Source organism: Haliaeetus albicilla, chromosome 19, assembly GCF_947461875.1.
Source record: "Haliaeetus albicilla chromosome 19, bHalAlb1.1, whole genome shotgun sequence".
Classification (NCBI taxonomy): Eukaryota; Metazoa; Chordata; class Aves; order Accipitriformes; family Accipitridae; genus Haliaeetus; species Haliaeetus albicilla.
The window spans coordinates 26,515,365-26,527,900 of record NC_091501.1 but is presented as its reverse complement, the minus strand read 5'-3'; the positions used below and the strand labels follow the sequence as shown (position 1 = coordinate 26,527,900).

Genomic DNA, 12,536 nt, shown 5'->3' with positions numbered 1-12,536 from the left:
AGCATGTCACACAGTCATCTACAAGTAAAAATCTGTACAAAACCAGCACCACTTGGAGTAAATGTAGATGTTGTTTTTGTAGCACCAGTAACACTTTTTTTTTTTCTTTAGGTTCTTGATTGTTACAGACCATTTGCTGAAATGTCCAGAGTTGGTAAAAGCCCTCTATGCCAAACTGAGCAATCAAGAAAGGTAACCCCAAAACCCAATGTGGCTTTTAGTATTTAGCATTCCATATAGAGTATCCTGTTCACATGATTGAAAAACTGTGTGGTTTCATAGTTGGCACAAAATCTCTAAATACATGTTTCTATGTCAGTAATGGTTTTAAATTGGTTGGTTAACATTACAGCTTAGCCACAACTGGCAGTGATTTATGTAGGGTTGCAGAATCCAGGTTGGCGCCATTACTTGGTAAAGAAATACTTAAAAAAAAAAAAGGACAAGACTTCATGCCTCTGCCTTTGTGTCTTGATTTCATAAGAGCACCACACCCTGCAGTGTTTTACAGCTGTATTTGAAATGTCCTCAACTGTTCATACTCCTGTTGTAATTACAAGAAATTAAAAGGAAACCTTTATTGAAGTTGGAAGTGTGTCTAATACTGGTTAGCAGAACCTAAAAAATGTAGATGTGCAGATGCCCATGATTACTTAATCTTTTAGTATTTCCACTACTGTAAATATAAAATACTTCAACAAACCTTCACCTTGAAAGAAACTAGCTAGTTTTCTTACAAGTGTTCGCGTAAATGTATGCTGAATTGATGGGAAACGGCCATTGCTAGAATTGGGAAAATGCTCATTTACAATTGCTTTAATACAGAATTGGGGAAGATAAAAAATTATTTTGTTAGAATCATCAACTCTAGGAGATCCTGTACTATAATTCTAAAGGTCCTCCAACTGTTTGAAGATCTTGTGATCTTGTTTATGTATTCAACATACACATGTTCCCCATTTGCCCAGGGAAACTGCAAGTTCCTCCTACAGTTTTTGCAGGTAAGAGATGAAGCAGGAAACAAAGCAGTCCCTTAATGTTTTTTTTCCTGTGTTTTTTGCTGTGACTAAAGCCAGTGTTATTACCAATGGGGGTACAGATGCTGATCAGAGATTATAAAGAAGCAAAAGGGATGGCAGGCAAAGAAAGAGTATATGATAGGTTGAGAACCATACACAAAATATCATTAATGTATAGGTATGATATGGAAAACAAGGGATGGGAATGATAAGGAGGGAAATACTGTCGTCTTCCTTTATTCAGGTTGACCAAATGGGAACGAATATGAGCTGTGTGCATACCTGGAGGTAGGGGCTCCGTAACCAGTTAGCGGGAAAGACTGTTCTGAGCGAGCGAGCTAGATTTAATTCTTTTGGGGGATGTCATGAATGGCAATTTGTCTGTATGTTTTCGTAATCCCCTTGAGGACAGTCAGGACTAGGTTAGGGTGTTCAGTTGTACTTACAGCAATAGATGTAATCTGTTTCTAGAAAGGTCTCAGCTGGATTTGTTGTACACACTATGCTACAGATGGTGATGGGCTACCTTGACTGAAAGGCTTTTGGTATAGGCATCATATGGATGATCATATGCAGGATGGCTAGTCACGGCATATTCACTGAATTTATTATCAGTCCCAAGAGTTCTGCAAATCAAGTAAACTCAATTAAGTTTTTTAAAAACATAATCACAGTACAGTTTATTATGAATTTGATACTGCTTAATTTACATCAGACATGGAAGTGAGTGGTGTAGAAATAGTCCTTTTGCATCTGAGCCTGCCGTGGCATCTTCCTCTCTAACGTTAGCATATTTAAGAATGCATTCTTTTGAGATATATGAGGAGACAAATCCAATTCAGATAAAAACATTTTGACTGTCATTAACTGGAGAAAAAAGTAACCGTATAAACCAAAGCATAGGGAATTCATTGTTTCAAAACGAGACAAGGAGCCTTCACCGCAAGAGTTGCCGCATTGGGTGTCCAATAAGGCTGACTAAGTCATATAAATGAAGAAAGGACAGATGTGGTATTGAGGTGTCTGGGGAAAGCAGCTTGAGCTCATGAATATATGGTAACTCTCAGTTACAGTATTCTCTATCATGCACATTAAATACGCTTACTTTAAATGTATTTACTGAAACGAAATTAACTATGCTGAGAAAGTTTGTGAATACATACGTTAGTGGTGACTCTTAAAGTTGGCAGTTGCCTTAGATAACCAAAGTATATGCAGTTGCATAACCGCAGTTATTTGCACTATTCACAGTATTCGCAGTATTCAAACTATTTCCTGTAATTGAAATCTAGTGCATTTGTGAAACAGTGGCCATGGTGCGTGCCATGAAGTAGTTCTTGTAGAAGTGGATCTGGAATCTGAATTTTGAATTAAAATAAAATTCCTGACTTCTGGATAACTTTCATTTCGAAGCAAATTGAAGCACTTTGGTTGGTGTTGCATGTCTGAGTTTGCAAATGGCCTGAAATAAATACTGTGATAATATGATCAGCTTTTTTAATGGTATTCTGGCTTTGAAAAGTATATGATGATGTGACAATGCCTGCTGTCTCTCTGCAAGTGATTATTGCAGAAACATATGGCTACAGCATTGAGCCAAAAGATTGTAGATTTTTGAATTCTTTGCCAGATTTGAAATTTCCCTGTACATGTGTGCAAGTATTTGGCAGAAGTATTTAGAAAAAGCCTGCATTGCTTTAATCCAAGTTAGCCTTGAGCATGGACAATGTAAGTTAATGCCATGATAGTCTTAATTACAATGTAAAATCTTCAAATGAGTACATCTGTGTTGTCCCTTTTAAGAAGGGGTCTTGCTTTAATTAACAGCAACAAAAGTGCAACTGAATAGCTTCAGGTGTTTGTAAGATGCTCAACTACTTCCATCTTTAGTTTTGATTTTTGTGTTATTTTATGTGAAGTGTTCTCAGTGAATGATGTAGCCTTTGATTGAATTACCAGCCGGGAATTGGGCACTCAAGTTGTGTAAGTGGCACCACTTCTTGCTTATGTTCAGCTACAGGGCTGCTAATGTCAATGTTGTGATGGGTTTTCGTTCTTGGTAATGCTCACAGATACAGAATAGCTGAAGGTAGCGTTGGATTATAGTCCTTCATGATTTTATGAATTTTCATTCAATAGGATGTTTGCACATGTTGTTCAAAGATGAAAGAATTGAAAGTTTCAAGGAAGGACCTAACTTGTCTCATAGAACCATTGCTGTCAGTGAAGTATTTCAGGAGAGAGAAGTCCTAGTTGCAGAGAAAGAGCGTCCCAAGTGTCTGGCACTTGCTAAGAGGTTATAAACCAAGCACACTTGATACAAAAATTGTTTGGCAATAACAAAATTGATAGAATTATACAATACTATTTTTAGACAGGCTTAGCAAGACTTCACTTTGTTTTGTAATAATGAGCTTCCAGATTTAAATTGCACTTTAATGCTGTGGTTTATTTGCAGAATATGGGAGACAGCAAAGGGTTTTACTGATGATTGCATATACTTTATAGTAGTTGTTCCAAGTTCATGCCAATTTGGTCAACTTCAGGAAGAACTGGTTTAAATTTGGCTAGGGGAAAAAAACCCAAGAGACTGACAAAAAGTCTTCTTAAGTGGTGCCTAAAGAAAAGGAAGATGACACTGATGGCATGATCATTTCCAAATAGAAGTATAATAATAAATACAATATACAAAATTATATTTTAGATATTGAACAGTGTTACAAAAATTCATGATGAGGCATGCTAAAACTGGTACTAACAGTTGTCATATCTGTTGTATTTAGCTATAGGCAAACAAGTAGGAACAAACTCTGTCATCTGAATGGCTAAACAGTTGTGAGATCATTTAAAAGAAATGAGCAAATTGCATTGTGTGGGAGAACTAACTTGGAAAATTTCGGGTGAGTCTTAGAAGAAAACTGGGAGAAACAATAGAAGAAAGGAATGTAAGGGAACTTGCACCAGAACAAAAAGTGTTGCTCTCAGGAAGTTGTTGGCTGAATGGCAAGACTTGCTTGAAATTCAGGGGAAAGATGGGCATGTCCTGAATGACTGTGCCTGGAAGAAAACTCAGGAAAACAGTTTTGACACGAATGCCTAAAGAGAACAGAAAACTTTAAAAGAATTTATATACAGGTGGAGTTTTAATGTCACTCCTATTTCTCTGGAAGGATTGTGGCTGTCTAAAAGGGCACATGATCATATTGCAAGAAGAAGAGTAATGCAAAAAATTTCCCTATTGGGAACAATTTCATCTCACTAATTCAGTTTGTGGAAGTATGTGGTGACCCTCCAACTTCTTTACAGAAGGATTGCTTGCCATTTTTAAACGGGTATTACTTGGATTATTGGTGCAACAATAGCTGACTAGAATTCTGTTACGCAGGAGATAATATTTTACTGGAATAATTCCTGTAATCATAAAATCTGTGAGCAGCCTGTTTTCTTAGCTGAGCATATGCTTGAAAGGCTCTAAACTTGGTAAAAACTGGCACATAAAATCTAGCCCTGTCTTGGGGATGAATGACACGTCTGTGCACTTAACTTGATTTTTGTATAGTATGCCAAATCTGAAAGCCTTCGTTAGTTAGGGATGTTGGGTAACTGGACTCTGGTAGTTTGTAGATGGGCAAGCGTGTGGTAGCCAGTTGTAACCTGCAGGAAAACAGAACGACTGTTCTGTGTTGGTGCTGCGTCACATGCGTAAGCAAAGCCTGTGAGAGAGGTTACCAGTGTTTGACAGCCTTCTGTCTGGAGTCCACCCTTTCCCAAATGTGTTGAGCGCATTTCTGTGCTACCGTGTTGAAAAAGCTTTTTGTCCTCATTCAGATAATTGTTTAATGCAGTTGTATTAATGACATTGAGGCTTGAGTTTAGCAAGAACTGAGTAGCTGTTACATGATTAATAGGGGTGGGTTCTTGGAGGTTAATAAAGCAGTGACCGTGCTTTTTCCACAGAAAAAGACATTTCTCTTCCCCTTGTGACAACCTGCTTGGTAAATTTAAAAAAAAGAAAAAGCATTTGAACTATTCCACATGTTTAAATCTCAGTCCTTCCATCTGAATTGCAAATATTTTAGTGAAAGAAAACCCTGAGCCTGCTCTTGAATTCATTCAATAAATAGTGCTCTTTCAGGTTGAGAGAATTACAGTGGGACTTCACTAACCCATGTGCTCCTCTGCGCTGGAGTTGAACAGGGAGGCTGTAGGAGGGACTCTGCCCTGGTAAAGTCCTGCTTCCACAAAATGCTCCCAGATTGCCCTAACAACATGAAGGGATATCGGAAATAAAACAACATTAAAGCTGTTAAAATAAATGACCCAAGTACATTTTATAGAGCAGCTTCGTTATGTGTCCACTTACTTGCTGGTTTAATGCACTGAATAACTCTTACTGGGTGTATGAGTAATTAACTTGGATTTACGGTAGTCCATCTAGTGGCAATTATAAAACAGCTGTAAAGAACCTAGCGTACATACCAATTTTTATTTCTTCTGTTTCTGAATTGGTTTGGGGTTGGGGAGAAGAGTTAGTGAAGGACTGCGTGCAAGGCAAGGGCTGTGAAAAGCTGATCTTTTCAAATGGAAGCTGTCAAATAGTCTGGGTTTATTTTGCTGAAATTAACAACAGCTTTTAAGAGCTGTTTTGGTGGAAATTTTAGACATACGGAATATGCACTTACAGTAATGTTATGTTAGGACATAAGAAATTAGAAATTGAAATAGACTTGAGAAAAATATTGACTTGTCTGTCTGGCCAGATTGTATTAATTGAATGATGAATTAAATTAATGGTGTGCAGAAAAATACAGCAAACAGGAACTGATTGCCACTGTTCATAAGACTTTTTAATTTTTACAAATCAGCTCTGTTACTAGCGTGCTAATAGTTTGTATCGTTTTTAACAACTGTATCTGCTTATTCTATTGATAACTCTATATGGCTTAGTGAATTTGATTAACAAGTTGTTTTCTGATTCTAGAGTTACTTTGTTAGAGCTGATAATGGAGAAAGTAAGTGAGAAGAACCCAGTTACCGGTGAAGAAATGAATTTGTTCATGAGACATGCTGACTTCCTTGCAGGCTGTTTCAAAGAGAAATGTGAAGCTGTGCTCAAGTTAACTTCTGCGGCAGATGCAGAAGATGAGGTATGACGGATAAAAAGCATTACAGTACAGAATCCCAAGTGCCACTTGTGTACATTCCCAGTTTACTTTGTATTGGGAAAGCAATGACGGAATTCACAGGAGAATCTATAAGACAACAGCCCAATTTTGCTTTTAATTTGAGGATGACAAAGAATACGGTACTTTGAGATAGAAATAAATCTACCACAATTTTAAAATTTTTAGATCTTTAACAATGTTGAAGTTTTCATGTGTTTGGATGTTTTATTATGTTCTTACTAAGGATCACGTCTATTAATTTATTTGGGTTGTGCATTATATTTTATTCAAATAGGAATCAAAATTTAAATATTTATTTTATTTCTAAGTGGGAAGCAGCATCTTCCCCTCCCCCCCCCTTAAAATTGGTGTAAAAATGGAGTAAATGTTTGGTTTTTTTTTTCCTAGCAGTACTAAAGTAAGTAAATCTTGGGTTTGGTTTTTTTTTTAAACTTAAATAACTGATGACAACTTGATAGTTAATACATTATTAAGGTCCCACATACTAGTTCTTTGAAGATGCATTTGGCTACTTGTAAGGCAGGTGTTCCTGATCTGTTTAGGACCTGGAACAGCAAGTTCTGATCGTGGGGAGCTGTGGTGTGTGTGTGATCGGCTCAGTGCAGAGTTGCTGTCTGAAATGTATAGTGGTCCTCCCTGTAAGCAAGGGCTTTCGTTACTGACTCTTCCCCATTTTCCAATGATTTGGGGCTCTCTGGTGGACCTTGCGTGGCTCTGACAAGGCGTCAGTCCTGGTGCCAGCTAGCATCCACAGCATCGAGTTGCAGAGCTTGCTGGGCACTTAATGGCAGACGGCTCCTGTCTCCTGAGCACCCAGACACTTGCCCCAACTCCACTCCACTTGGAAGAAATCTGTTATTGCTTCAGACTTAATGAACTGGTTCTGTTGAGGATGGCCACAATGAAGTCCCTTTGCAAGCTAAATAGGAAGGCTTTTATGGGTCACAGATGGTTTGTGGGTTGCACTTTGGGAACCTCTGATGCAGAGCTGAGTCCTGGATGGCCTTATTTTATTTCCTCCTTATGAAGTATCCAAGAGTTGCTGGCTACTTGCCACACCATATAGTGCAGTAAGGAGGTTTAGGCCATCTAAGGGTAGAGGTCTTTTAAAATAATCTGGTGTTCTATTTTTCCTCTTACTTTCCACAAGCTGCTTGACGATCTACCACCACCTTTGGGAATACAGGAAGCAACTTGCACCGTCACTTGAAGTGAGATTATTTGTGCTGGGTTAGGTCATCCTATTGTGAGCGGGCAGTGCCAGGTCATATTGGTCTCAGTTCTCGATCCCTCTCGTATAAAGTTTTAATGTTTTCAGCTGATTTAGGGGTGAGGTTTTTGTTTTTAAAGACAAGTAGCCAGAAAAGTAAAAGCCTGAGAAATCTAATATGTTTTAGTCAAACACAGAATTAGTTAATCACTGATTCTCACTGATTAATCATGCTTAGTTTCAGAAGTGTAATTAACATATTTTCTTAATAAGATGTTTTAAAAGATATTTAAAAAGAGTCACATCTAGCTTCTACCTTGCCAAGTGACCACAGTGGCATGTTGAAATTGTGTTACCCAGTATATGTGTAGTCGGAAGCATTTTATTGTTAAAACAAAATTAACCTGTAAGTTTCATTTGTAGAAACTCTTGAGAATGGCTGTCATAACTAATTTACTATCAAAGTGAAAAAATATTGATCTTTAAATGCTTTTATATGATAATGTTACACAGTGTTTTACTTGCTGGGTTTTTTTGTTTGTTTAAATAGACACAAGAATTTTAAATGTATGTTGAGAGGTATTATGAAAAGATATAAAAAAATCACTTTATGAGGAGATGATAGTTGGATGCATAAAAACAACCACACAGCCATCTCTTCTTATCTGTCCAAGAAGCACAGCTTCCCCCCACCCCAGCTGCTTAGTCTAAGTTATGTTAGAAAACGTAATTGACTACTTCTGGAAAAGGTTTCAGCTTGGCAGTAAGAGGACATATACTGAGACAATTCCTTCTATCCCCCTGCCCTGCTTCTCTCTCTGTTGCTTTCTTTTCCTTCGCCCGCCCCCCCCCCCTTTTTTTTTTTTTTTTTTAATTCTTTATCCTATGTGGTTACTTTCCAAGTATTCTGTGGTTTCAGTTCTTGGAAAAAAACATTTGTTTGCGCCTAGCAGGAGGAGGTCTCTGTCCAGCTTGAAGGTGCTGGGACAGCAGTATTGAGAATATTACTGTATAACTTGCTCTGTTTGACACTGACTTTTTATCCTTCTCTCACATAAACATGATGTATGATAAGTTGAGTATCACTATTTGGTGGGAAGTGTGGATCATTTAATGAGCACAAAATATAATAGCTTAATAATTGGAAAGCAATGACAAAAAAAGTGTGTATATGCATATTGTGTGTATACTTTTATTCATAACATACGCTTGCCATGGGAAAAGAGAAATTCCAGCTTAAATTCATAAAACTGTTTCTTTTCTTACTAGAAATGATCAAAAATTGCACCAATTTCTCCTGAATTATAAAAATATTTTAGTTTTTGCATAACTGAAAAAAATGCAATTATGCATGTAGAGTCTGTCATTAAAAATACTTTAGGCAACATCTGTGATATTAAACTAAACTCTGCCTGGACTTTTCTGTGGCCTTGAAGCCAAGTGCCTTGGTCAGGCTATGTCTGTACTAGTAAGCTCTCAGCCTCCAAAACTGTGAGGCCACATTTGAAAACTGCCTTTTGGGAACAGTCCTTGAACTGGCCTGACTCCCAAAGTGTTGTCTGGGTGTCCCATCCACTATTTAATTTTTCATATGTACACACTGCCTTTTTTCCCTAAGGAACCTCAGGTCTTGTAGCTTCCATCTCAAACCAATGAAAAGCTAATCATATGCTTCTGCAGTGCTTAAACCAATGTTTAAAATAGCTTTTCCATTATAAGCCTGACTTCAGCATCAGTTTGCTTTCACTAACTTTCAACCATACTTGCAAATAAAACCATTCCCTGGATTTTAAGTTCTTATTTAATCTTTTTATAAGGAACATCTTTTCTGAGTCTCTCTCAAAATATGTTTATTTAAAAACTCTTCAATTATTTCATTATTTACTTTTCAGATTATATCCATATCAAGATGGCTGTCAGATTTAAGAATATTTTGGGGTTTGAACAGCATCTTGTTGCTGAACTGAAAAAGAAAGTATTCTGCTGTATTGCCTTTCTTTTGTACAGGTGGAGGGTGGAAAAAAAAAAATTGGACAGTTGGGGAGGGGGGAACCCAGCCAGAGATGTTTAAACATCCTTTTTTGAAAGGATCAAATTTCAAATGTAGCTAAGAATTTGGGGGTTCTTTTGTGCTTTTTAAATAATCTTTTCCTCTTCTCAAATCTAGATGGAACAGTTGCTGAACTGGGCCAGATGGTGGGATAAGAGAAAGGGAGAGATGGTAGTATAAAATCCTGGGAAGAAATCTGTCGAGGACAGTGAAGAAAGGCATTTAAAAGAAAATGGGGAGTGTGCAAGGGGGTGTGTGTGTGTGTGTGTGTGAAAAAGGATAACGCTCAGAAAGGAAAAGCCACACCTCATAATATCAGCCCTTGCAGAGCTTGCATTATGTACGTGGGTAATGGGGTACACGTAGGCAGCAAGGGCTGTTGTACCTTACTGGTGTGATTTATAGTTGCCTATTGAAACTTTTTTGCTTTACAGTTGCAAAGCAGGTAACCTTTTCTTGTGCAAAGGAAAGTGTTAAGTGTGTGAGCTGAAGAGCTTTTGGTTAAGCTACTGTCTTGTAACAATGCAAAATGGCTTAAAAATTGTAAGTACCTGCTTACTGTCTCTGAAATACAGTTGGGGTATTCTTACTTTGTAACAGGACAATGACCAGTGTATTCAGAGGCTGGTTTTGTGCTGTTGAAAGCAATTTATTGAATAACTTAGGGCAAGACCTGCAGGTCCCTACACCTGTGTGAGGAAAAAAATGAAAATACAGCTTTAGGACTTGGACCCTATACCAATTTGTTGCCTGGAAGGAGCATAGAATGGATATAATCATAGTACTTAATTACTGAACACTATTGTTGATGATTTCATTTATGTTATATTCATTATATTGAAAGTAAATGTCTCTTTGTCCTGGACCTGACAAGGCAGGAATAGTTACTGTGACCTATGTCTGAGTCTTTTCAAGGCTGCTTGCAGTTTACGTACCACACCTTGTGTGAAATCATCTTGCAGTCACAGTCCGGTTCTTGAGCAATATGTGGTGTTCCAAATTATCCCATACGCTCTTAAGGTAGTTTCTGTAAGTGCTGGATTGTCATTATAAGCATGCATCAACATAGTCTGTGAGGAAAAAATAGTTCTCTGGCTGAATAAATAAAATGCAAATGAAATTGTGTGTCTCATACCTAACCAAAATGCTGCATCTACGATCCCAATCCTATTTACCCAAGAATAATGTAAATTCTCGCAGCCAAAGTTCATTTGACCACAGAACTTTACAGAATTCCTGCGGAAAACAAATTGGTGTCTTGCAGGCGGTGTTTGTGTCTTTAAAGTGGGACGCTCCTACTGAATAAACTCAAAGAAAACATTTATACAGAAATAATTTTCTCAGCTAGTAATTTTCTGCATTTCTGCTTTTGGAAGCTACTGTGTTTTTGTTAAAATTTTATCCCTTATGGCTCTGTTTTGGCTTCCCCATGATTTTTCAGGGCACATATAACACTCTTTGACTGTAGAAAAGGAATTATTGCAGTGTAATACAGTATTGTTATTGTAGAAAGATGTCCTCGTTTTATATAAATTTATTCTTGGCAGTTTAGAAGACCTGCAGAACACCTGAGGTGCTGAGAGTTCCTGTCCTCCGTTTAGATCATCGGTTTTATGTTCTTATGGTATCCTTCATAAGACATTTTTAGAAATGTGATTTTCATTTACAGGAAGCACTGGTTACAATTCGTCTTCTTGACGTTCTTTGTGAAATGACATCAAACAATGGACAGCTAGAACATCTACAGGCTTTGCCTGGTTTGCTTGAAACAGCCATAGGTGAGTGAAAAGCCACGAGGTTTATTAACTGTTGGCTTGCTCCAAATCATGTTGCTCTGTGAATGAAAACATGTTTTTCACAACTGGTGGTAATTATGATTCTGACCTTTTAATAAAATAAATAAATAGGAGATTGAGTTAATCTACATTTTCAAATATTTGTTTTGTTCCTGGAATTTTTCCGCTTCTCCGCTTGCTCTGTTGGCTCCTATTACCTAACAGAGCCTTGATTCAACTGTCAGCAATGTGCTATTTGTACAGTAGGAGTTGTGCAAAGGACAGCTGCTTCCTATGTTCTTCCACTGGCTGAATGTGCGTGGAAGAATTTCCTCAAGAAGTAGAAAAAGGACTTTTCCATGCCTATTCCCTTCTGTTTCCCAAATCCCTGAAAACTGAAACTAAGTACAGTTTGAATGTTCTTAACCAAATTCAGTGACTTTTAAAGGTCAGTTTGAAAGAGGCTTTCTTCTGCGAAGAAACCACAAGCAAAAGGCTGTACACAAAATTAAGACAATATGGTCCAGAGAGACCCTATATACTTGGGGAGGAAGGAGAAGGAAGTACACGTATGCACACTGACCTGTGCTTTCCTGAATCTTAGCACTTTGAGACTGATGTATGCCACCTTTTTATGGGAAAATTGTAAAAGTTTATGGATTTTAAAGAGAAATATGTAATATTTTGGCTAAAAAGCAAAAGGCTGAAACAGCTGTTAACTATGACTATTTTGAGATGTTTAGAGGGTCCTTGCTGTAAAAAACAAACAAACAAAACCCCAAAACAACCAAACCTTTATTTTTTGATGACAGGTTCATAGTTTTATTGCTTACAGTAAGATGACTAACAACAAGATCTGTTTTGTGCATGTGTTTGTGTGTGTTTTGAGGAAACTCAGTCATGCGTTCTATTACCTGAACGCTTCTATAAGTCTTTCAACTTAAATAGGGAATTCAAGGAGCTGCACATAAGTTAAGTTCAGAAGCCTATAGGCCAGTCCTCCTTTCTCTAGCTGTGCACAGACTGACTTTTTTTCTGCAGCTGTCTCCAGGCTAATGCAATGGGTGCAGGCTAGAACATTGCTACCATGTGCATCCTATGTGTTTCCCACATGCCCTCAGCCAACGGGAATTTATCAAGTGGTATAGTTTCTCTTTAAGACTACCTTTTGGCTACAAGACTCCTTTAATCCTGGATTAGCAAAAAGGGTGAAAAACTGTATTGATGTGTTAGATCACCTTCAGTAGTTAGTTCTGAAGACCAGAAGAATAAGGCTAGGTAGTGCAAAAGATTTCA

The 12,536-nt window shown here is 37.6% G+C and overlaps 1 protein-coding gene across 6 annotated transcripts in view; it reads left to right on the top strand.

Annotated features, from left to right (window-relative positions):
* ATXN10 (ataxin 10) overlaps window positions 1-12,536 on the top strand; it is a 105,006-nt gene that overhangs the window by 42,554 nt on the left and 49,916 nt on the right. For 5 of the 6 annotated variants that reach the window (XM_069806902.1, XM_069806904.1, XM_069806906.1 and 2 more), the window contains 3 exons: window positions 112-192; window positions 6,001-6,166; window positions 11,135-11,243. In XM_069806902.1, the coding sequence (XP_069663003.1) occupies window positions 112-192; window positions 6,001-6,166; window positions 11,135-11,243 (356 nt within the window). The remainder of the gene's footprint in view (window positions 1-111; window positions 193-6,000; window positions 6,167-11,134; window positions 11,244-12,536) is intronic. The other variant, XM_069806903.1, reaches the window with a different exon arrangement.